At 30.7% G+C, this 26,354-nt stretch overlaps 1 protein-coding gene across 4 annotated transcripts in view; it reads left to right on the top strand.

Annotated features, from left to right (window-relative positions):
- Positions 1-2,169: 2,169 nt before the first annotated feature.
- LOC136989649 (fibulin-1-like) overlaps positions 2,170-26,354 on the top strand; it is a 39,320-nt gene continuing 15,135 nt past the window's right edge. For 2 of the 4 annotated variants that reach the window (XM_067287873.1, XM_067287871.1), the window contains exons 1-6: positions 2,172-2,438; positions 7,515-7,664; positions 13,516-13,662; positions 15,268-15,360; positions 18,052-18,186; positions 22,384-22,453. In XM_067287873.1, the coding sequence (XP_067143974.1) occupies positions 2,375-2,438; positions 7,515-7,664; positions 13,516-13,662; positions 15,268-15,360; positions 18,052-18,186; positions 22,384-22,453 (659 nt within the window). In that variant the 5' untranslated portion in view covers positions 2,172-2,374. Of the gene's footprint in view, positions 2,439-7,514; positions 7,665-13,515; positions 13,663-15,267; positions 15,361-18,051; positions 18,187-22,383; positions 22,454-26,354 lie in introns of all 4 variants that reach the window. The other 2 variants (XM_067287872.1, XM_067287874.1) reach the window with 2 other exon arrangements.

The following is a 26,354-nucleotide window of genomic DNA, read 5'->3' as shown; positions in this document are numbered from 1 at the left end:
TAATTAAGAGATTAGGGAATGGGGACATAAATAAAACCCTGCTGAAAGAGCCAGAATTTTACTTAAACAAAAGCTTAACCGAACCAATCACTAGCTCAGTACAGTGGGGAACTGATTTCCGTGTGCACCTGGTACTAAAACGAATTACAGTAGTTAGAAAACAAATGACTATTAAGTTTAACATATTTGCATCTATGGTGAGAAACGTTTAAAATCTACAACCCTGTCGCGTCCTTTGAGATATACTAGTGACGCGACAAAAGAGGCATTTGACATTGACCGGTATCGGCACCCTCGGGATTTGGCAGCCTGCGTGCATGCACGCGCCGCACACCTTCCAGAACGTCTCTGATTCCATTCATTAGCCACTCGTAGGGAGCTATTTCACTAACCTTGTAAGTGGATTGTTTTAAGATTTAAAGTAAAGAATATTTTGTTATTTTTATGTACGTTTCTTCACAAAGATATATTTAATTATAAGTTTCTTTAAAAGTATATTCATACAATTGAAGAATTTTTTGTACTAGGTATGTATATTTTTGTACTAGGTATGTATATTAATCACACATTTTGTTTTACCAAGTAAGTTTTTTTTTTATAATTTTAATTTTAGCCCTTCTATCGTGGCTAGTGATTCAAAAATTTATTTTAAAAAAATTTAGGTTCAAGACCATATAATGAAAAAGAAAACATTATTAAAAGAGAAAGACCAATGCCTAAATTAAATATAAATACGTCAACAAAAAAATTTCGACATTTTGACGATAAAATTTATGACGAATGACGATTCTTTCGTAAAATTGAAGCAATTTGGAAATCAAAGCGGAATAGAATTTAACTTTGGTAGACAATATAAAATAAATATTGAAAATTATAACAAGATAATTACGATCAATAGATATATCTAAATTAATAGATGTTATATATTTTTTCTCAAAGCAAGAATGGGCATTTAGAGGGCATAGGGAATTAATTGAATCTAATAAGAAAGTTCAATATAATTACTTCTGTTATTTATTAAGTACGTCAGATATCTATTAAAAATACATTTAAAGAAGTATACGGTTTTTACTGGCTTATCGAACGAACGAATACGAACGGGCCCTGATGCACAATTAATTGATTGCCCCTGTAAGTCGGCTTCTTACAGAAACACAGCTTCCCTATCATCAAATGTCACGGCACGCCACTACCTTAAACTCTTTTCGACTTGGACCACTAAGAGAACCTTTTTACCATATTCGACGTGGGTTCGACCATGCCCACGCCCACCAGTGGCCAAGCGTTCTTCGTACCCTGAGGTTGTGGGTTCGCGCCTCGCTCGGACGGGCTGGCCACGTGGAGTTTTCCGGGTTTTTTCCACGTCTGTAACCCGTAAATAGGGGCCAGTTTCCCTTAAAAGGCATCCATTACGCCAGTGTTTCTCAAACTTTTTGGACCGCGACCCCCCTTCTGCACTTAAAAATTTCAAAGGACCCCCGAAGAATAAGTATGTGTCAAAAAACATCCCAGAGGGAGGGGGTTAGGCTCGTATTTAAATATTTATATTATTTTTATTATTTATATGTGCAATTTATTTAAGTAAAAATTATTTTATATATTTTTTACTTCTATTATTTCTAAACATGAATACATAGTAAATTTATAAAATATTTGAAAAAATTGATCTGGCATCAATTTTTCAGCGACCCCCTCAAATATTTTTCACGACCCCCTTGGGGGGCGCGACCCCCACTTTGAGAATCACTGCATTAGGCAACAATCGCCCAAGTGTTGCGTTGCCATAACTTAACAAACAAACAAACGGACTGCCCAGAAATTCCTCCCGACAACTCCGACTCCACAGCCCTAGAAATTTCCTAATGAGGAAATGATTAATTCTTAGAAAAAATGTAAGCGCCTCATGCGATGATTAGAGCAATTAACTATCGCCTTATGAATTTCCTGACGTATTATTTAGTACTATTAAAATTTATTAAAATAATAATTTAAAAAGCAACATTAATAGTTAATTAAGCATTTAATTTTTATTGGATTATTAACTTATTTTTGTTATACGGTATTTGACATTACGTAATTTTGTTATCGTGAATATTTGACGTCATATCCTGTATTTGTGATTTGTTTTCGCGGTTGTGGGAGCATTGCTTCGTTCTTCTTAAGACTGAGTGAACTTGAATGTGTTATGAGATTCAAAAGTGATTTTTCGAATAACAAGTATTTCCTTACACGGTGAATGTTAAGAATATCATTTACGAATGTAGAAATGAAGTTGTTATTTTGCTGAATTGAAGTATTACTATGTAATAAGTGAAATCGTATATGTATCATCAAATTCATTATCAGCATTTTGTAAATATATCATTATCGTGTAATGATTTCGATCAAAATATTGTTTTTGTTTGCAATTCTCAATGTTTTAAAAGTAATCTCAGGAGGTAAGTAGTTTAATTTATATACCTTAGAAATTACATTAGTCTGAAATCAAAACCAAAACCAAAACTACACGTGGTTGACTCAAGTCAATAAAGAGAATTCCATTGTCGTAAATGTTTTCTTAGTTTTTTTTATCCAAAATATGTAACAACGAATTATATAAACTATTATAATTATTCATTAATACATTTAATAAATAAATAAATCAATGGAAAACTTCGATATATAATTCTTTCGAAATAAATTAGTAGTTACTCGTACATTTTGTAACTCAGTTGTTATTTAATTAAGAGCAATTTGTTGAACTTTGATTCCTTTTCAGTTTGTTTACTGTTGAATAGAATATATAACTGAAATTTTTTTGTTGTTTTTGATATAGTGTTTAAAATTTATAAGTGTATTTTAATTATAAATCATATTATAGAAAATTTGAACCCACACCGTCTGAAAGTTTTTCAATGTGATTAATATTCATTAAGTACTCTACTTTCAATTGATATGTATAGTTTTTGGGAATTATTGTGCTTATTAGCTGAATTTGATTTACTTATGCCATTAACCTTTGCTGTGATAAAATAAAACTTAAAATTTATCTTATTGTTAAATAGTATACTTGTAGGTACATGTGCATATACTGATATATCAATAGTTGTATCTGTTGCCATAAAATTAAATTTACAAACCAAATAAGTTTGATAATAGTTTCGGTTCTGGTTTCTGAAGTTTTCAATTAACAGTTTTGGTTCATAGAGTGTATTTGAAATTGAAATAAATATTTTGGGAAGAAGAATAATGGTCAGTCAGTGCCAATGGACTTAGCTGAGGTCTTCTGTATCAAAAAAACAGCAAAAAAATAAAGGTGTTTGAAAATGGTTTTGGTTTTGGTCAAGCAGTGGGCTTATCTTATAAAATGGTTGTTTTAGTTGACTTACAAAAAAGAGTGCACATTTATTTTGAAGTATAATTTATTCAAAGCTTAATGCACAATGATAAGTGTATGCTTGTCAATAGCACAATATATTGGCAACAAATTTATAAGACTAAATGGTACTTAGAACACCTTGATTAATAATGTGGTGATCTCTATAATGAACAAAGTATTCTAGTCTTTTAAATACAGTGGATGATCAGTTAATGAACAAATCGGATAGCAAACATTTTTGCGAGAGATATTTATGTTCGGACAACGAATGCCTCACAGAACAAACACAAGAAGAAGCGACGTAAAATAATGAATACCGATTGGTCTTCCCTTGTCTTCGGGCAACAATTCGAAACTTTTCGGAGCGTGGGAGACATCGACATCGACACTCAGTCTGGTATATACTGATTGGATAGTATTCCTCCAAACTTTGAAACTCTCCCTCCTAATTCCAGCCTTTTATTTTTCTGACAGAATCAATTCTTTTATAGTATTCGTGAGACTGTTGGGTAGCACTCATTAAGTTTTGTGTCGGTTTTTATTTTCGAAAGATGAGGGTATAATAGCAAAGGTAGAGAGTGGGCAGAAGATTTCTGATGTTGCTGGGCAACATGGCTTGAACAGGTCTACAGTAGGCTGCAGTTCAATCTTATCTAAGAAAGATACAGTATAATCAAGAAGACTCAAAAAGCTAAAGGAGTAACAAAAATCTCCTCTGAGAAATAAATAACATTGAACAGCTCATAATGGAACCTGAAACTGATCTGATGACAGAAGAACGCCAAGAACTCTTGAATAAAGAACATCAAGGAATTCAGCGAAATATGTTTTCTTCTGAAAAAGCAGATTAATACCGATATCTGCTATTAAACATCTTTTGAAGAAGTGGGAGGATGTCAGAACAGAGGTCTTAGAATGGCATCCAAACTAGGTTGAGGTTAATAGGCTTAGGGATCTCTACAGTTACAATGCTATTAATTACTTCTGAAAAATCCTGAAGACGAGAGAAAAGCAATTGACATTAGACAGATTCTTTAACCCCACAAACGGAAAAAACAGTACTAATAAAAATGCAAGACTGTGTATATATGTATTTTTATTATTACATATAAATAAATGTTGTAAAGCACTATTTTTTTAGTAGCTTAGGAAACCGACTATAATTACGGTCGGTGAAACTTCCGTTAACCTAACGGGTACTTTACGCGGATTCGAGATTAGTTTGCCAGGCCTGGGCTTTTAAGCGTGCACCGAAAAATTAGTAATAATAACGACAAATATCAAGTCAGATCAAAAGTTCAAATATATTTAATTAGCAACTAGAACGTACTACGTACAAATATCAATAATTCCAAACAAAATTTATTAACGAAAATCAACAAGTCAACCCGACAATAAACTTAGCTACTTAGCTTAACTTAATAGTAATTCCCCTTTGAAATTCGACAAATCAAATACTTAGAAACTATGAACAAAATCTCTTACTAATTAAACGTCTATCCGTCACCTCACTATATGAAGAAAACTATTTCCTCAATCCTTTCGATATCGTCAAATCGTCAATCGAACTCCTCTTTAACACCTTGGATCGTCCAATTATCACTCTGGACTTCTATCAGAAAATACTTCGCTTTCGAATTAACCTCGCCCTCACAGTCGCCTCGATTTGAAATTCACCTCGGTTTAGAAATCACCTCTCCTTCTTCGGTTAACGTACGGGTTTTATACTGTGAGGTGACGTCACACTTGAGCTGGGTTACTCCTCTTATTTACATACTTAGTTGCTAACATTAACTTTCTGTTCTGGCAGCTTTAAGTTTCCGACAAAGCTTATAAACCGTTTACAAAATATTTATCATAATTTTCTGGGATGTTTAAGATGGTTTATCAAGTATTTCTCTACTAGTGATTGTGGGGACTCCCCCTCCATTTTTTTTTCTGCGGACTGTTACTTCCGCCGGGCAGCGCAAGTGCGCAAGATGTTTTCCTATGGCGCTTATTTCTCCGTGAGTTGTTTTATCTTCATTTTTTCATTACTAACAAGAGAGTGGTGGGGAACCTTCGTCCTAAATAAACATAAGCCCCAAACAAAAGATAATAAAACGGAAATAATAATAAAATAAAAATAACGTTCGGACTCAGTTCCTTACAATGTAGTAAGAAAGTATATATTTTTTATTTTTTGGGGTCTTCAGAACAAATTAATCAAATTCCCATAAAAATCTATGGTAAATTGATAATCAGTTAACGAACAATTCGGATAGCAAACAAAGTCTTGAACAAATTATGTTCGTTAACCAATCACCCACTGTATTCAAAGTAACAACAGAACTGGTTTATTTGGAGAATGTCATGCTGTATATATTCAATATACAATATTCCTTTAGATTTTGAAGGACCTGTTGAGATATCATTATGTTGTATACATTTATAACCAAATGCTTTTGGAGCCTCCATACCAGTACCAGTTTGAGTCAATTCTTAGTTTGTGCTCAGATGGAAAATGAATTTTGCCTAGTTTCATTCAGAATAAATTATATATAAAGCAGAAAATTATCTCATGTTTGTTATAATATTAACTTACTAATGTGATCAAAAAGTATTAGGAGTGGTTCATTTAAACTGTGCATGTGTAGAAGGTTACTGTCTTTGTTTGGTAAGACTTTTATAGACATCTAACAGCAATCCAAATGTCATCATCTATTTTCATTATATACAAAACAAACATATATATGAAAAGAAAGTGCATTAAATTTTGTTTTTGTAACAGAATTACTGCTATGAAAACATTGAAAATGTTGCAGAAAGCCATTGGTGATGATAGTCTATCAAACACAAGTTTTTGAGAGGTACAAGATGTTCACGGAGGCAAAGAATGTGTCGAAGATGAACCAGCTCTGATAGGTCAAAGATTTGGTGCTCAATGATTATCATTTAACAATTAAGGACATTACTGAACATGTTCCATTATGATTTGGATCTTGTCAAGCAATTTTAAAAGATAATTTGGGCATGTCCCCTTTTCAAGTTGTCCCAAAAACATCGAAATGTTTCCAAAAACAATATGTTCAAATGGCTGAGGAAATGCTTTCTCATGACAAATTCTTAAAATGCATCATTATGGATGACGAAACATGGATCTACACTTTTGATACTGAAGCAGCTCAGCAATCAAGTGAATGGTCCTGGAAAGGTGAAACAAGACCAAAACGACCATGCCAAAGTTGATCAAAAATCAAGGTCATGTTGAAGGTTTCTTCAATTGTCATGTGTTGCCAAATCTTCAAGTCTGAAGTGTTGTCCATCACAAATTTCTCCCAATTAGCCAAACTGTCAACAAAGAATATTATTTGAGCATTTTGTTTCATTTACATAAAGCAAATGACACAAAATGCTCAATTCACAGAAAATGACCTTATTTGTGGATTTTGCACCAAGATAAATGCACCTGCTCACAATGCTCTTGTTCATGAATTTTTGGCCAGAAATTCAACAAATGTGGTTTTGCAAGCTTCGTATTCATCTGATATGGCACTGTGACCTGGCTGTTTCCTCAACTAAAATTTCCACTTTGTGGTCACCATTTTGAGTTAATTGATGCCATAAAACAGAATTTGCAGTGATTCCTAAAGGTGGTTCATGAAAAAACTTTAAATCATGTTTCAAGGATTGGAAAAATCTTGGCATAAGTGCATTGCACTGGGTGAAGATTACTTTGAAGAGAACAAAATAAATTTAAGTCTTGTGTTTTATTGAACCACTCTTGATACTTCTTGATCAAGGGAATAGTTGACTATTTCAAGAAGATAATTATAAATATTTGTGGATAATTTTATTAGTTTAATTACTAATCTGTGGTATGGGATATCATTCATGATAAAGTTAACTACATTCATAAATATATTTTCATTTCTTAATACTTTTATATCCGTTAGTGAACTGTTACATTTACTGATGACACTTTCAATAGCATTATTAAATGGAACAATGTGAAAAATAATGTTTGTGACGATAGAAATTTACAGATTAAAAGAAAAAGAAAATACTTGTATATTCCCTATTTTTTGTACTTATTTATGAAATTTTTATTTTTTATGATTTTTCTATAATTTAATTTTTATTAAATTTGTTTTTTTTAATTAACTTTTCGTTATAGTTACTAACATTTGTAATGTGGGTGAACCTGGATATATAGCTTGTAAAGAAAAAGATGCCATATGTATAATTTCAAATACAAGAATATTTAATTATAGTTGTGAATGCAGAACAGGTTATGAATTTAATGAAAACTCAACTAAATGTATTGGTATGATTTATTATTTTATTTCATATTCCACAAAAATTACATTAGACGTTTTATTTATTTTTTCTAAAATGTCTTATAAAATATAGATATATACATGTAGTAAATTTTCGTTGTTAATTGCTTGGGCAATGCCCAGGCTTCTGGAGTAACTTTTGCACTTTTTTATCCGATTTTTTAAAAAAAATTTCCACGTTATATTTTAATGATTTTTTGGTGTCAAAATGCTCAGTAGAATCGTGGCATGTGCATAAATTATTTTTTGGAAAATATAATTAACTCTGAGAAAAGATATATTCAAAAAACGAAGGTGTCAACTTTTGCCTCTTTTATGCTTAATAACAAAAAGTATTTTGATATTTTTGGGTGCTGTTTTTTGGAATATAAAGCCAGATAGTTGTTTTATTTTATTGCAGAGTTTGGTGAATTTTGGTTGAACTAAAGAAAAGTTATCCAAGTTCAAAGAAAAAGGAACCAGATTTGTGTGTCTCATCCCTACTAGACGGCGGCATGTTACTTAGCTCTTCAATTGCCTCTGCTGTAACTGCATGCCTGACTTTGTACTGATTTAAAGAAAATGTCATTTCCTTTTGTCAACATGTCAGCAGTTTAAAAAATTGGACAAAAAAAGTGCAAGAGTTACCCCAGAACCCATATTTTAGTTTAGTTTACTTTATTTATTTACTTTAGTTTAGTTTAGTTTAATTTTTTTATTACACTTTTTTTTTTTATCTGTACTTTTCATCATGTGTTTTTTCTTTTCTCAACAATAAATCATTTATAATCTTTCATTTGTGACATATTACTGCTCAAACTGCTTGCCCAGGCTAACTACATCGATAAACAGTGTCTTGAGTTTTTTGATGTGACCTATCTAGTGTTTTAACAATAGAATCTGTTTTTAATGTCCAAACTTTGTAAAACACTCATATCTCATCTCTCAATGCTTTTTGGTTGTTGATCACATGGGAAAAGTTTATATTTGTCCTGAAAACTCACGGCATTTTTAACAAAAAACATGCAGGAAAAATTTCAAGTTACGTTCCATTTACAGTAGAGAGTCAAAAATCGGCATCAATTGGAGACTGGGGTTGTTCAGATTAGGGATTTGTTCCGATTACGGTCTATGTACGAAAAAATATATTAACCTGTCCGATGTTCAAATTTTTCTTCATTGCGTGTCGCTTCCTGTTGAATTTTTTTCCGTTGCGTGTCGCTTCGCGTTGAATTTTCATCGATTTTAAGCCTAACGAAAATTTTTATAATAATAATCGAAGCTATCGTATCGTTAAAAATTATTTCTTTATTTTGTACAAACAAAATAAATATATTGAAGAATATAAAAACATGAAAATTATACTTTAGAAGTAAATTTAGTATCAAAAATGTTCAATTCAGCACGACATAGTCTGACTGAAAATCGTGCCGATTATCGGGCGATTCCGATTACCAGGGTGCCGATTTTCGACTCTCTACTGTACTGTACAATTGGTAGAATGCCAGAATCACGTGTAAACATTTTGAAGAGCATATTGCCTTTTTATTATTATTATTATTTTTCTTCAATCATCCATCAGTGGTTGAATGAATAAAATCACTAAACACCGATTTTTAGTTGTGAGTTTGTACCTCATCAACCAGCTGACCAAGTGGCGTTTTCTGTTTTTCTTTCATGTACGTAACACCTAAATAAAGGCAAATTTCCCTGAGTCTGCCTGGAAGACATTACTCTTGACAGATTGCCCAAGTGTTGCTTACCTTATTTCATCAATCCAGTTCTTCAAGCTTTGTCTTCTTCTCATTTAGTAAATAACAGTTCATTATAGGAAATTAATTGCTTTTTTGTTGTAAAATGTCTTCTTTTTGTAACAAATTTTTATTGCTATACATGCCTGTTCCTTATCATACTGTGCTGTAAATATAATGGTTATGGTACGGCTTGCGCACATTATTGAATACAGAACAATTTTTTATTAACAGTTATGTCGTTTGATGATCAGAAAATATTTTAAACGCTACATTCTAACATGATAGTTTTACTCATATAAGACATTTTTGCAGAATGTCTGATATTCAGTAATGGATTAAATAAGTGAAGGAAATGCCTACATTATATTGATAATAGAAAATTTATTTTTTAAATATTTATAATGAGAATTTCAGCAAAGTAGGTTTTTCTACTATGGAAAAATTAAGTACAGTATATGTATTAAAAATAGATATTTTTAGCAAAGTTATTTTTCTTTTCTCTCTTTTGAGGTTTAGAGAGAATATTTTGGATTTACATATTAGATCAGTTTGTTCACAAGAAATACAATGTAAACACCTAAAGTATTTTCAAGATACTTTTTTTTATATTTTTGTTGCTTTTTACAATTTATATTACCTTTTTTTCAGTCATTCTTTTCATATATATTAATCATAGCCAACAAAAAAGCTTTAAAATTGAAGAAATTTTTTGGTGAGTAGTGCAATAATTCACTTTTTTATCTGCTAAATCAGCAGTATTTATGCATTAATGCGAAATCCTGCAGAATTATCATAAAGAAATGGGTTGCTATATTATATTACATTAAACTTTTTTATGTTTGACAATCTATTTATGTAAATAACATCACTTTATTTCATTTATACAGATTATCTATTGACTAAAACAATTTAAATACTTCTAAAGAAGATCCATCATATATAAATAATGTGACAATAGGGTCAGTACCTCATTGGTACCTTATCAGGATGACACCACTGTGTCTTTTCGAATAGACACAGAAACCCCAACTTTGTGCGAGCAGTCACGTGTGTGGGCAATCAGATTCAGGAGGAGAGGTGTGAGAGATGGCGAGACAGAAATGATTGACTCGGATACAAGGTTAACAACTAAATAACCAGTTTAATTAACATAAACGGAATACAGAAATGTACAAAATATTACAACTGATGAGACAAAATATTAGAAATCCAATAGGAAAAATTCTATAGTAACTGATATCATCTTTAGCCAACTGAAAAGTCAAAATAACATACATTTTGTGATTATTAATACTCTGTATACTTATAAAACAATTTTTCTTTATAGCAAAAATTTTCAAAATTGTTGCTGGAACAAATAAGTTTAAACTTAGAAAATTTATCAAAAATTCTCAATAGAAACAATATATTAAAAAAATGTCTTCAAACTGTCCCTTTCATGCATATCAAGAATTAACAGTCCATGGTGGAGTCAACTTTCCTTTAGAGCAGGCCTGGCCAACCAGCGGGCCACATGTGGCTCGTCACGTTAAATTGTGTGGCCCACTAAGTGATATTATATATCTATTAAAACTTTTGTTTCCTGTTATGTGTATAACAAAACAATTAAATAAATGAAAATTTGCATGTGTCATTGTTATAATGCACAAGTGTGAGTACGAACTCTTGGTGTAACAATAATATCTTATTCATTTTATATTCGTTTTACTTTTTTAAAGGCATGTTTGCCTAAATTGTGGCCCGCAAAACAATTTGGGTTGGCCAGGCCTGCTTTAGAGGCTACTAGTCTGCTTTGAAAACATTTTATGTATTAGATATACGAGGTGAGTTTTTTTATTTTGAGACAATGAAATATCTTAATTGGATCTCATTATTTCGGGAAAAGGATTAGACAAAAGTTGCAGGGTTTCGAAGGAGCAATCAAGTGGTGATCTTGTATGTGATCTTGACCTTCAAGGTCATTTGAAGGTCAGGTCTGTTTTTTTCAATGGGAATTTTTTGACCCTGGCAATGGAGAGTGTCAAATTTTACAATAAGCCATGACCTTAAGTATCCCAAATTTGACCTCTGAAGGTAATCTCAAGCATGAACATTTGAAGCATGGCTCAACAACTGCATCAAAGTGGAAGGACATCATTTTGAACATTTGTTATAAAATTTTTCTCCAAAACCAATATCTCAAGCAACGATGAGAAGCAAAGTGACTCACTGAAAACAAGCACCCTGGTAGCGAGAGGCAAGGGGACTCACTGAAAATAAGCACCTCAAAGGAAGCAGAAAACTACTACATCCATGTCATTACTCTTGGGTAGTAATGTCATGGATGTAGAAATGTTGAGCTAAAAGTAGTGAATGCTTTTAAAGGTCAAAGTAATAGTCATGAAAAAATGTAAATTTTACCTCCCTGTCTATTCCAGTAATAAAAAGTATGGTTTTCCATTAGAAAAAGCTTTTAATTTCAACCATAAAATAATCTTGATCTTTGACCTAGACCTTAAGGTCAAGGGTATATTCGATTGTGAAATTTTTGTCTCTTTCCATTGTCATGGTCAACAATATGTACAGTAGACCTCCCTATAACTTGGATTTTGAAAAAATTTGATCGTGTTCATATAACACGCTAAAAAAGACTCATATAACACAGTAAAACGTCGTCGGCGACTCGTGTTGTGACAGGATTGGTCAAATCTGGACCAATAGCAGACATTGTACAAACCCTTGAGTTTAAATTAGCACTGGGCCTACTAAAAAACATTTATTATCCAACGGCCATAAAAATGATATTTTTATTAATGATGTATCCAAAGTTAAGTTATTTTTATGTGAAATTTGCTGATCAGGAAACACACGCCCGCCGTTCGATGAGCCACTCTGTGACAAAAACAAGCTTAAGCAATGGCATCGTCAAACGGTGCACACTCGGTAAGTAATTCTACAATGTTTTGTTTATATGGATTATTCCCAAAAAATTATACATGATTTGAAAATGTTGAGTCAAATTAGTCTAGAATCGATTAATTTTATGGAAGAAAACCTTTCAAACAGCCGTAGCCCCTAACTGCATACGTGCCAGGCTGTGATTGGCTCACGTATTCAAGTGACTCATATAACATGGGACGTATCTATCGTGTTATAGGGAGTCTACTGTATTCCCGTTGGAAAAACAGACTCAACCTTCAAATGACCTTGAAGGTCAAGGTCATATCCAAGGTCACCAATTGATTTCCCCTTCGAAACCCTACAACTTCTGTCTAAACCTTTTCTGAAATAATGAGATCTGATTAAGATATTTCATTGTCTCAAGATAAAAAAAACTCGCCCTGTATACTATACTTTTTGGCACAGTCTTTGGAACATATCAACCGTGTAAAAAGAGGGATAGATGTATTTAATGTTCAAGTAAAATGCTGTTTTATTATGTTGCTATTCTCTACTGTAAGAAATGTGAGGCCAGGGAATTTGGACAAAGTTGGTCAGGGAAAGTCATGGAATTCAAAATAAAAATTGGAGTAGGAATCCTGAATATATATTTTATATAGTTTGTTTTACTGTCCACAAATAAACATGAGTGTTCTTGCTTTTTATAATTTTGAAAATAATTACATTCACTAATTTACAATGAATAAATTAATCATATGAGAATTAAAAGACAATATTAAATGAAAAGTAAAATTCTTTTCCATAATAGTGCTTTTGGTTGTTATTTATTACACAGAAATATATTTTTTGTTATATTGAAGTTTAGAAGATAAGATATTCTCCACATAATACTGGTTACGATTTCATAAAAGAAGTAAAAATATCCATGTATTGGAAGTTCATTCTGGATTTGCAAGCTCGTGGAAATAACTTTTTTTACATCTATGAACTACTCATGAATTTGAGTCCACTGCAAACTTCCAATACATGGATGCTTTGGTTCTTTTATGGAATTTAAAATTTAATTTACAAAAGATACAATTAAAATTCAATACTGAGGTATTATATATTTTATTTCAAACTTCCATGCTTAATTTGAAGTAATTTGAATGTAAATGTAAATTATATGAATTTGAATATTTGTCTGATATCTAAAATTTCATGATAATTAATTTTTCTTTAATAGAGGATCAGTGCAGTGAAGACAGCTCGGGATACAGGTTTTGTCGGGCAGAAAAAGCTAACTGTCATAATGATCCTACAAGTGAAAAAGGATATGTCTGTGTTTGTGATGAAGGCAAACAAAGAAATCCAATTTCAGAAATGTGTGAAGGTAAAAGAGAAATTAAAGATTTAATTAATGCATAGATACGTTCTAATTTTAAATTATTCTTTGTTTATAATTTATTAACTAACAATTCTTACATATTAAAAGAATAGCTTACTTTTTACAAAAGTAAATAAACTAACTTTTATTGTTTAAAATTAATACATTTCAAATAAATCTTTAAAAAGATATTTGTCTGAAATAATCATTATTATTTTTTATTTTTAAGAAATTATCATGTTTTATTTAATCTTTCTTGTCATTTTAAGCGTAAAATATTTAAGTAATTAAAGTTAGAACGTTTTTTAGCTATACTGTAAATATCATTTCTGTTAAAAATAAATAAAATATCCAATTTATTATTAAACAGTAAATACACATAATTAAATTTTGAACATTATTCCGTTATATCTTGTTTAATTTATTTTCATGTCACTAATGTCATGATATACAGTAGAGTGTTGTTTATCCGAATCAATTGGGGGCTGGGGTTGTTCAGATAACTTATTTTTCGTATAACCGATTATGTACAAAAAAATATATTAACCTATCCCATGTTGAAATTTTTCTTTGTTGCATGTTGCTACGCGTCGAATTTTCGTTGATGTTAAGCCTAACATAAATTTTTAAAAATAATAATTGTAGCTGTTGTATCGTTAAAAATTATTTCTTTATTTTGTACAAACAAAATAAATATATTGAAAAATATAAAAACAAAAAAATTATATTTTGGAAGTTAATCTAGTATCAAAAACATTCGACTCGGCACGACACAGTCCGATTGGAACGCTTTTGGTTAACTGGCGTTTCGGTTGATCGGCTTTTGGATAAACGACACACTACTGTAGTTGATGATTTGTAGAACCCAGTATTCTATTGATAGTCTTGCTTTAAACAAGTATTTATCTCTAGAAGTTTACAAATTGTTTTATCGTGAAATTTTTCAACAATAAAAGCAGAATTATATTAAATGGCTGTAATTTTTGTGATATTTTATTCACTTCTATTGTGAAAAATGTACTAATCATTTTAAATTATTACTAGAGAAGTTCTTTTTAATATTTATTGATATACTTTATTAAATAATTTTCAATAGTCTGAACAAACTCTTGATTATTGGCTGTCTAGATAAGGTTTCTAATCACTAGTGTTATTCATTGTTTCTAAAACATAATCACACACATCTGCACACTTTTTTTTTGTTTACAAAATGTAACTAAATTTAATTTTTAACATTTGTATTTGATTTGAATTTGTGTTTAAAGTACTGAAGGTACCTGAGGCTCTATTTAGATACTCAAGAGGTAAAATCAATCTACTGTTGTGAGGTCAAGTTTGAATCTTATTCATATTTGTTGCTTATCTTATATTCATGCTTGCTAGTTCTATTTTGTCCTATTTCATATCAGCCATATTAGATGAAATCTTAATTAGCCTGTAATGCAAGGGTATATTATTCATAATATAACAATAAAAATAGATAAATTTAACTATATTGCATTATTAACTATACTTCACTTTAATTATTATATATTTACAAGTATTTTATTTTATTCTTTTCTAAACAGAACAGTTTACTGTGTACTTATTTAATTGTTTTTTAATTTGCAGAGATAGCTAATTATACACATTTTGTCACAGAAAAGCAAGCTATTTCTAGTACTGAAGAGGTTCCTATTGTAGAAAATATTCCTACCACCAAAGGTATTATTTGATTTTTGATTGTTACAAGTGTAAATAGAATAGAATTTTTTGTTTATGTATTTATTTATTTTTTCTTCTTCAAAACCAAGAAGATACGATTTGTAATTTTTAAGTTCTTATAAATTGTTTTTATAATATTAGAACAGTTTTAAATTTTGTTGTTCTATCTACAAATTATATTTATATTAATATATAAGGTTTTTTTGTTTTAAATGTTTAAAATTGAAGATTAAACTTGTTTTTGGAAAGTTCTCTTAGTTTTTACACATCCAATAACATGTCACTTCTCTCTATTTCCTAACATGTCTTTTCATTATTAAGAAAATCAGAATAAAAATATGTAGAAAGTTTTATTTGATGTATTGTTTGTAATAAATGTATTAACAATTATCATCTAATTTATAAATTTATATAATTACATTATTGTTAAACAGGGTGGGTAAAAAGTCTATAAAATCTTTAAACATTCATAAAAAATTGAAGAATTATCAGAATGAAATTTGTTTGAATGGTAAGTATTGTCAGCATGAGGGTTTTTGTTGATGAAAAAAATTGGCATACAAAAGACAATGACTAGACATGAAAATGACTTTCAATGTGATTTCTGATTGTAGGGGATATTTAAAGTTTCAGGTGTTTCAATAAGGTCCTTCCACTTTGTTGGAATTGAAAAATGCTATTTGCTGTGAAGTAACATCCATCCATATGTATATGATGCACTCTGCAGTTGTCGGCATTATTACTCTGCTAAATCGTTATATCCTGTGGTGGAGACCATGTCAAATACTTACTTGTCTAATAAACATGTTGAAAGTCATTTTAATTGTCATTTGCATTTCTTTTGTATGTCAATGCCACTTATCAGTGATTTTTGGAACTAATTTTTCCCATCAACAAAAATTTCCCATGTTGACAATACTTATTATGCAAATCACATTTCATATGATAATACTTCCATTTTTTATGAATGTTCAAAGCTTTTATGGATTTTTTGCCCAGCCTGTATAATAAGTTTACTAACAGTTATTTCTGTGTTTTGTCACTACAACAATATAGACATCTAAAAATACTTAATTAATTTATTTCTAGAAATTTTTCATTGTTGACAGATGGTTATTATAAATTTTTAAGAATTATGAATGTTTCCTGTTGTGTTGCCATTGTGGTCTTTGAAGGCAATGTAATTAATTTTGTTTTGAAATTTTATTTTAGCATAGATACAATGTTGAAACTGGAGTTAAGGGAAATGTGACACTTGTGTGAGATATCAAAAGTTAAAGCGCAAGACTTAACTCATTCTCAGTCAGACAGGTGGTGACTGCTCACAGTGTTGGTGGATGGCGCAAATATAGGCAAGTGGGAGGGTTAGTGAGGTTGTCGATAAGGTGTTGGCGATACACAAAGGATTACAATCATGTAGATAAACTTAACACATTTAATATAAACAAGGAAAGAGATTACAAATGCAATGTAATAAAGTTACATTGAAAAGGTAACATAACATTAACAGAAGATTGTTTACTTGAGGCAAAGTGGAGATTTCTTGCAAGTAGTTTCCTATAGACTAGGTTAACTTATTTTCTAAGTCAACCAAGAGAGAGAAGAGAGAGACATAAACTTCAAAGTTAATACCTCTATCATTACTTGTCCAAACGACAGTTTCCTAGAAAGTTCTGAGACCAGGCGGACAAGATTTATAGTAATTAGTTTCCTCCGGCGATCGCTGTAATGATTGGGTGCAATCCATTTTTATACATGTCCCACGTGAGAACGATCTCAGGTGATGTTGATTTAATGCATTCTAAGTTTGAGTTGGGTCCAGGTTTTGCTGATGTGAGCTGTCAAGAATTGGATGATTCAATGAATTATGGATATTTTTAAGCCATTATTGTTACTCGTCTTATCTCATAATTCCTACGTAAAAAACTGACACACAAACTGGAACTGTAAACTAAACAAACAAGTTTACACTAGTTTACCAGTTTAACACCTAAATGCAAATTCCAGCATATAATGAACAAATGAACTTTAATGTTCAAACATTTTCGGCCATCCTTCAGAGGCCCTTGTCAGAAAAGAATGCACAAAACAGTTCTATCCTTTAAAAAGTTTTAGCTTTTGAACATAGCTGTGTTCCAGTTTTTATTGATGAGGGCCTCTAAAAGATGGCCGAAAACATTTGAACATTAAAGTTTATTTGTTCATTATATGCTGGAATTTGCATTTAGGTGTTAAGTTGTTTGTTCCTCATAATTCCGTCCGTTTGACAGTTTCCTATCGTTAATAATTGAATGTTTGACTAAGGTTGTAATCTAAGTCCAAGCATCGTAATGATCGTTGACTTGGAGGGATATTTGATTGGTTTTCATCTATCAGAGTATCACGAGAAAAAATGTGTGTTGGTTTTTCTGCCTTGTCATCCCTTCACTGCTTGACCCTTAGGTTGCTCTTTTCTCAGGTAGATTATTAGAATCTTTTATTTCTTAAATATTTAATTATTACTTTAAACCTTTAATTAACGTCGATCAAACAAAAGTAAAAAGTCTCACACTTGGTTAACCATGATAGTTTTCTAGGAATCACTTAGGTCATAACATAAAACTTCAATTATATATTTAAATAATAAAATATATATAATGAAATGATATGTAAAATTGAAAATAAATGATAATTTTTAATTTTTGTTATTAGCTACAGTTGAAGATCCTTGTTCCAGTTGTACAAAAAACACCACTTGTATAGTAATTGAAGGCAGTTATTTTTGTGAATGCAATATTGGATATGTACCAAAACCAGACTATCAAATTCTAGTAAAGAAATGTTCAGGTAAACCCATATTTGATAATTGAAAACATTGATTAAAATATTTAGAATGCTATTCTATCTATTTATTTCTCAAATAATGTTATTTTCCATAATTTATACATCTTGTAAAAATAGATATAACTAAATAAGAAAATAATACTACTTACACACAGTGAGTTGGGAAAAGAGGAAAATCAGATGATGAGTGGTATGGGTCAATTTAAACAAAAAACTTTGTATGAACATGGGTATTATTCTTAGTAATTTTGGAGATAAGCTGTTTAAAAATTACTCACAAAAGTTACTTATAATAATAATAATAGTGAATGGTGTGTGACTTTTGCAACAAATGCTCAAAAATTGAACTGTGAACCTTGCTACACTCTATAGCTCATGTCTGAAGATGAAGATATCATTTCTCTGAACTTTGAACATTTATTGTGAAACTACCCAAAAATAACAGTTTAAATCAATCTGCTGAAAACATTTGAAAACTATTAAATCTTTGAAGCTGTAACAAATAGAGCTCATTCAGCTTGCTGAAATTAATACAGAAATCCTTGTTAATTCAAACTTGGATAGTTCAAAAGCTCATTAGTTCATAACCATACTTTTGTCCTGGTCAGAGAAATAGTTTTACATATTAAGGAATTTGGTTGGTTTGAAATATGGCTACTTTGAAATTTAAAGTGAAAATTCTGTTTGATCTATGATATGCATATGTTAACTTGTTCGTTTAGATTTAAATGCCGCTCTAAAGTGGTCAGTATGGCTTGCTTTCATGGTAACACGTTGTTTTTCACATTTTTGGGTGTCTCCTTACACGCGGACAACCTTTTTTTTTTTTCTTCTTTTTTCTCACATAAAATATGGCTGATTTTCAAGATTGTAAGATTGGGTATAAGTAGCAGATTGATGTATTTATAGGCTCTAGGCTACTTCATTTGGACAACTTACCACTTTTTGGACCACTTTAAAGATAATTTGGGCTACATTTCCAGGAATTCTGCCTTACGTTTTATAAAACTTATCTGACAACCTGTGAGGTTCTCACCAGATACATGTTGATTATCTGCAGTTTATTCATATTATTATTATTTATAATTAATAAACAAAAATTAACACATTCTGTATACGTAATCATATTTCATTTCCTTAATATCATGGTATTGGGAAAATTGTATAGAAAATGTAAATCTCAGATAATTTGAAATGTAAGAATTTGAAGTCACAATTACTTTGTCCATTGAATTTCAAACTAAGGTTTTCATGTAGTAATAAACAAGTTTAAAAGTAGATAGATGAATTTAACCCATTAATCACAGCTGACAATAGCAATATAAAGAAATTTTAATAATTTAAAAAAAGGACTCAAAGAACACAACATAAAGTCAGGTTTCTTTAACAAACATTATTAATTTTAATATATCAAACATTTTCAATATTCCAAAATTTCATCTTCAGGAATAATACAAATAAACTAGAATACTTTTGTACAAATTTTAACTGTGTTTTGATTAGAACACATTTAAAATTTGTACAAAAGTTCGAAAGAATTTCAGAAAAATACATTAGTTTGGAAATTACTCAAACTGTAAATAACCAAGAATAGTTCATATATGAATAAGTTAATGGATGAACAGTGTCCACTTATTGAAAAATAGAAAATCTTTTTAGATAATCAACAAAAAATGATAATTTTAGAAATATGTTAAAGCTGATTTTGGACAGCTTTAACATAATTTCTTATTTGTAAAAAAATTGTTCCACCTGATTGTACATTATATCTAAAAGGCAGAAAATCAACTAAAACTTCTTAAGAATTTGAATTGAATTTGATCTCACATACAATATTTACCCTTTTGCCAATAAAGTTGTCAGTAATACAAATCTTCAATTGCTAAGAGAGGGTTAAGATTGGATCTTAAGACTCACAATAAAACTTTTTGAGACTAGGGCCTTGGTATGAGCAAAGGGAGAAAGTACACTTCTCAAACATTTTCAAGAAAATTGAAGTTAAAAAATCAGATGGTTTATGAAAAAGATTTTGTGAAAATTGCACTTTCTCTCTTTGTTCAATAAAGGTTCATACCCATGCTTATCCATGTATATTGATTCTGTTCCATGTTAATTGTGTGTTCTTGTTGTGAATGATGTGTGAAAACATCAAATTTTTGTATCTTTACAAAGCTGGTTATAGATTATTAAATAACACCATAAAGGCTTCAAAAAAATATATTTAAAACTAGCAGGTAGGCCCGGCGTTGTTCGGGCAAAGGTAACGATAACGAAGATTAAGATTATTACATTATAGTCAACCTTACCTGTTTTCATAGAATGCAAGAATTGGGTCCCCCTATTTCTGGACTAATTAGAGAATTTTTAGATGGGTCTAAAAATATGTTCGATTTCTTGTAAAAACGAAAAAAAACTACATCTGCGTCTTGCACGTCACTCTCTCTTAACAATTCCATTGTTACTTGACACTTCCATTGTTGATGGAAGTGTTAAGCCTTAATCCTGTCCCTCTCCCCCGTGGGGAGGAATTTCGAAAAATCTCTTCTTGTGTGCATTCTCGTGACATACCCTGTGTACCAAATTTCAACTTTCAACTCCTAACCGTTTGGGCTCTGCACTGATTATTATTATTATTATTATTATTATCAACTCGTCTCAATTATATATATAGATAAATAGGTTAAGACAAATGTTTTTGATCCAATTAGGATCTGCATTAGGTCAAAAATGTTCAAAAGAATTAGAATGCAGGATGTTTGAATTTAAATATTTTAAAATCATTGGAACTGTAAACCTTAAACAAAAATCACACCTAGGTGCTAACATTAAAGTTAAAATTAACACAAAAATTGACGAATACATTTTAAAATCATAAATGAATTAATTGCTTTCCTATTTTTTAATGTCGGGATCTTCGTAAAAGGACTGCCAAGCATGCGAGAGGTTTGCTTCCTCCTCAAAATTGATACCTTTCCCCCTTCGAACATTTTTGACTTGATGCAGATGCTAATTGGATCGAAAACATTTGTCACAACCTATTTATTTTAAATATATTTTTGTGCTGATATTTTTTGAAGGTTTTATGGTGTTATTTAATCAAATTTCTATTTGTATTTAGTGTTCAATGTTTAAAAAAATATATTTCATCCTGGATTTTAGAAATTTTACAAGAATTTGGTGCCAGATGGACTTTTAATCAATTTACATATTTGTATGCAGGGAAGAGCCCTAAAAGAAAGGTTGGCTCTGCTCATGTTAATTACACAATTAACATGTGGTTCCTGTGATTGTGAAGGATGTATCCATGTGGTTGTGAAGGATCATACATCCTTCACAACCGACACATTTATACATAAGATGACATATTTTTTGTTTTTAGTGAATTTAGGAAGTGAAAGATTTTCTAACACATGAGATAATTGAAAGATGATCAAATTTGTTTAGCTTTTTGAATGTTTACATACAGGACATTAATATAATTCAAACTTATTTTTTGATTGTTTAAAGAATAAAAATATTGACATGAATATTAGCCTTTCACTACTGCCAGTCATAAAGTTTTGTCATCAGATACAGATTGTAATTCTGTAGAATTGGTAATACTTCACACACATTCTTTAAATTAGAAGTTAGACATGGTAATTAATTATGAAGTAAACATAAACAAAAATAAATTGTGCCTGAATTTTGGTATTTAAATAATTTTTCAAAGACCATTAGGAAAGAAATATTCATTTTCAAAGAAAATGGATCTTGTGGTTTATACTTGCAGATAGTACATAACTGTTTAAAAACTATCTTACCAACAAGTGTAGAATCTGAACATGCATTTTCTGCTTCCCCAGCAAAATATGCATGAAAATAAAATTTACCTTAAATAATGATGGCTTGGACATTGTTTTTTTCGATTCTATTAATAAAATACAATAAAAATAATGGAACAAGAGAAGTCAAAAATGTAAAATGCAATTAATCTTATTATAGAAGTTGATTTTATGAATATTTTTAATGAATTTTATATTTATTTCAATGTTTTATATGATATATACATAGAACATTAAAAGAAATATAATGATATATATATATATTCATTTATTTATTGAGAACAATAACCAAACATGATTTTTAATATTGAGTTTAGTTATCTCTGAAAATACTTAATATTAAATATTATATATAATAATTTTTTTTTTCTTATAGCCATTTGCAGTACAGCAGAATGTCAAAAAAACTGTGATAATATTAAAAAGAAAAAACAATGCTACAAAATGTATGTATTTAAAATAATTTATTAATATAGTTTTTGCTAGTGTAATATAATTTTTGCTGAAAAACTTCTTTATTGATATCTGAATTTTATTGTTTTTAATTTACAAACAGTACCAAAATCACTGAAGTATTTAAATCATAGCATCAATAGCAAAAAGTCTCTGATATTTAGAAGAACAATTTTAAATTTGATATTTATTTTTCATTTGTCTTAAATTTATTCATTTAATTGTGAAGATGTATTTGATACAGTAATCTATATTGCATCAAATAAGTAAATATAAACTTAAATTACAAAATTCATTTTCACACTAAATTTTAGTAGATTATTGATCAATAGTCAGTCATAAAAAATGTAAAATTTAACCTAAAGCTACACTAAACTTTGATCGTATAACTAGCAGTGTTGTTTATTCGATACAGGAGTTGCAGGTTTAATTTACACTACATATAATTTAATTTTTTTCTTTTCGGAATTATCTAGTTTAATTGAAAATTTCTTTAGTTTTTAATACTTACATAAGATGGTGTCGTCATTGTGAATATACAGATGAAATTTCAATACAGTACTTTGGTACTCGAACATAATCCATTCCAGAAAGAGGTTCGAGTACCAATACGTTCGGACTCCAAATCATTTTTTCTCATTACAAATAATGTAAAATGGATTAATGCGTTCCAATCCCTAGTTGATTCGCTAGTAACATAACAGATTGGAGTATAAATGATATTTAGTTTTTAGGCAAGCAGTAAATAACACATATATAACTCTCAATAAATAGTAAAAACATTAAAGAAGTCATTTTAACATACGAAAACTTACCTTTTTGATTGCGATATGATGGCGTAAGTGGATGGAGGTGTGAAAACGAAGAAGGGAGTTACTGCCCCTTCCATAAAAACATCTGGTAATGGAACTTCGGGGGTTGCTTCCCTTTTCTGTCGCTTTTGGGCAGGTAAATCTTTAATTAAAAACTTATCCATTGTCTGTCACTTCTGCCTTTTTTGCAGAATTTTACAGAAATGAGACATGACATTTTTATTGAAAAGGTGTGCAGTCCTATTGGCTACCATGGTATCAGGATGAGATTTTTCAACAAAAGCTTGCACATCCCCCCACTTAGCACAAATTTCTTTAATCACTGAACTTGGGATATCCTCCTTCCCTTCCTCCTCCCCCGAAGACATATCCTCAGCCAAAATCCTTTGTTGCTCATTTTGAAGGTGCTCCAACTCTTCTGTAGTAAGCTCGGTACTGTGGTCTTCCACGAGCTCTTCAATATCCTCATTGTCGACGTCCAAGCCTATGCTTTGTCCAATGAAACAATGTAATAGAAACAATGTCATCCACAATTTCTTCATTAAAACCCTCAAAATCTCGCTCTGGTACACAGTCTGGCCAGAGTTTCCTCCATGCTGAATTCATGGTACGGTATGTCACTTGGTTCCATGCACTGTCAATAAGATGAACGCAATTAAGAATATGGAAATGATTTTTCCAAAATTCTTTCAAAGTTAATCGAGTGTCATTAGTGACTTCAAAACACTTTCGAAACAAGGATTTAGTGTACAATTTCTTGAAATTAGAAATTACCTGTTGATCCATTGGTTGTAGCAAAAGGGTTGTGTTAGGTGGCAGATATTTAACCCGAATAAAGTCTATTTCTTCAACTAAATCCTCCTCCAAGCCTGGAGGGTGAGCAGGAGCATTATCTAATAGGAGAAGGCATTTTATTGGCAAGTTCTTTTCTTGCAAATATTTTTTCACACTTGGTGAAAAAACTTCATGCACCCACTAGACAAAAAATTGCCGAGTCACCCAAGCCTTTGAATTAGCACGCCACATAACAGGCAATTTACTCTTCATAATATTGTTCCTTTTGAACACCCTTGGGTTGTCAGAGTGATAAACCAACAATGGCTTAACCTTAAAATCTCCACTTGCATTACCACACAGCAAAAGAGTAAGCCTATCTTTCATTGGCTTGTGCCCTGGTAGTCTTTTTCTTCCTTTGTAATTTAGGTTCTCTTCGGCATTTTCTTCCAAAATAGCTCAGTTTTGTCTGCATTGAACACCTGTTGAGGTGCATAACCTTCTTCCATCATAAGTTTACTAGACTCAGCGACAAATTTCTCAGCCCCTTCTTTGTCTGAACTAGCTCCCTCTCCATGCCTTACTACATTATGTATTCCACTTCGGTTCTTAAAATTTTCAAACCACCCTCTACTAGCCTTGAATACAAAAGCACTCGTACTTGTACCAGGGGCTTTCTTCACGAAATCGTCATAGATTTCTAGCACCTTTTCACAAATAAATCTCTCACTAATGCTATCACCTCATAACTGTTTCTCATTTATAAAAATAAGTAGCAACTTCTCCACTTCTTCAAGTACCTGAGGCCTTTGCTTTGTCAATGTAGTCACTCCTTTTGCAACATTAGCTTTTTTTATTGTTTCTTTATTCTTTAAAATAGTCGATATCATCGACTTAGCCATAGAATATTGGACAGCAAGATCCGAAACACGCACTCCATTTTCGTGTTTAGCAATGATTTCTTTTTTCAGTTTGATTGTTGTTCTCACTGTTTTCCTTTTCACTTGACCACTTTCACTTTTATTCTTCTTGGGACCCATGTTTAAGGGCTAATAAATCAAAAGAAAAGGATTTTAATCCAAAAAATATAGCACTGCGTAAGTTAATGTGCATGCGAAACAATGACTCTCGTAACTGACGCCGCCACTGTCGGCTTGGCGGGCTTTCCCGTTCGAGTACCAAAATTTTGTTCAGGAACAAGGGCATATTTTTTCGAAATTTTTGGTCGGGTACCGATTTGTTTGGGCTTCGAAACGTTCGAGTACCGAGGTATGACTGTATTACAAAATTAATAATTATCCATAATAACACATTTGGAAATAATCTTTTCAAATTTACATATGGTTTTTAATAGTCTGGTATTAATGTTGAATGCCATCAAAGTGTTATGTTAAATTGAATAGAAAGTTTGTGTGTTGTTTTGGGAAAAAACTTAATTGCCTTCATTTGCAATTTAGGAGTTTTATGGGATAAAAAACAGTGTGGTATCTAAGTACCCTTAAATATCATTTGCAGTTAAGTGTTCTATTATGCATATCAAATAGGGTTTTATGTATGAGGATATTCCCCTTTCTATAACAAGCACTTTACTTATTATATTTAACATTTATACTTTACTCACTTCATAACATGCCTCATGCAAAAAGTTTTTTGAGAATTCCTGAAAACATCAATATTTAACTTTACCCTTTTTCTTTCATAGAACTCCAAATTATCTTCTTTCAATAAACTTGTAATCCTGTTATGTTTTTGTTGGGTTTTTCTTTTTTTTACATGATTTTGCTTTAATATGGTCTGGAAAAAATCAAATTCTGTTTATACACAATTTGTTCTGGTCTAACATATCTTTAAAAATTCCACTTGATATTGATTTTAAGAAAAAATAATTTCCTTTTCCAGAAAATTGCTCTTTTTAAAACACATAATTAGAATATGTAAGCAAGCTTGCTACTTGCATTCAAGTAAATTAAAATTTGGCTGCTTTTACAACTTATTTGAACGTGTATAGCAACAGTGTCTTTTATTTCAACTTCTATCTGATTTTTACTAAATATACAATTGGCAAAACAGTTTCTTTACATTGAATTTTTGCAAAGCATTTAGATAGGGATTGCCAAACTTATCTCAATGATCCATTTGATTATGCCATAAAAATCTGGATATCTCCCAGTGAAAAATTTTAGATATTAGATACTTTCTAAATTTGTTTTATGAAAAGTTTCTGAATAATAATTATTACATTAATGGATAATAAAATGTGTTTTAAAAAACATTTACAATTATTCAAGCAACATTTTTATATCAAACT

Source organism: Centruroides vittatus, unplaced genomic scaffold, assembly GCF_030686945.1.
Source record: "Centruroides vittatus isolate TY-2023 unplaced genomic scaffold, ASM3068694v2 scaffold_752, whole genome shotgun sequence".
NCBI classification, from domain to species: Eukaryota; Metazoa; Arthropoda; class Arachnida; order Scorpiones; family Buthidae; genus Centruroides; species Centruroides vittatus.
The sequence above is the reverse complement of the archived record's forward strand: the minus strand, read 5'-3'. Positions and strand labels throughout refer to the sequence as shown.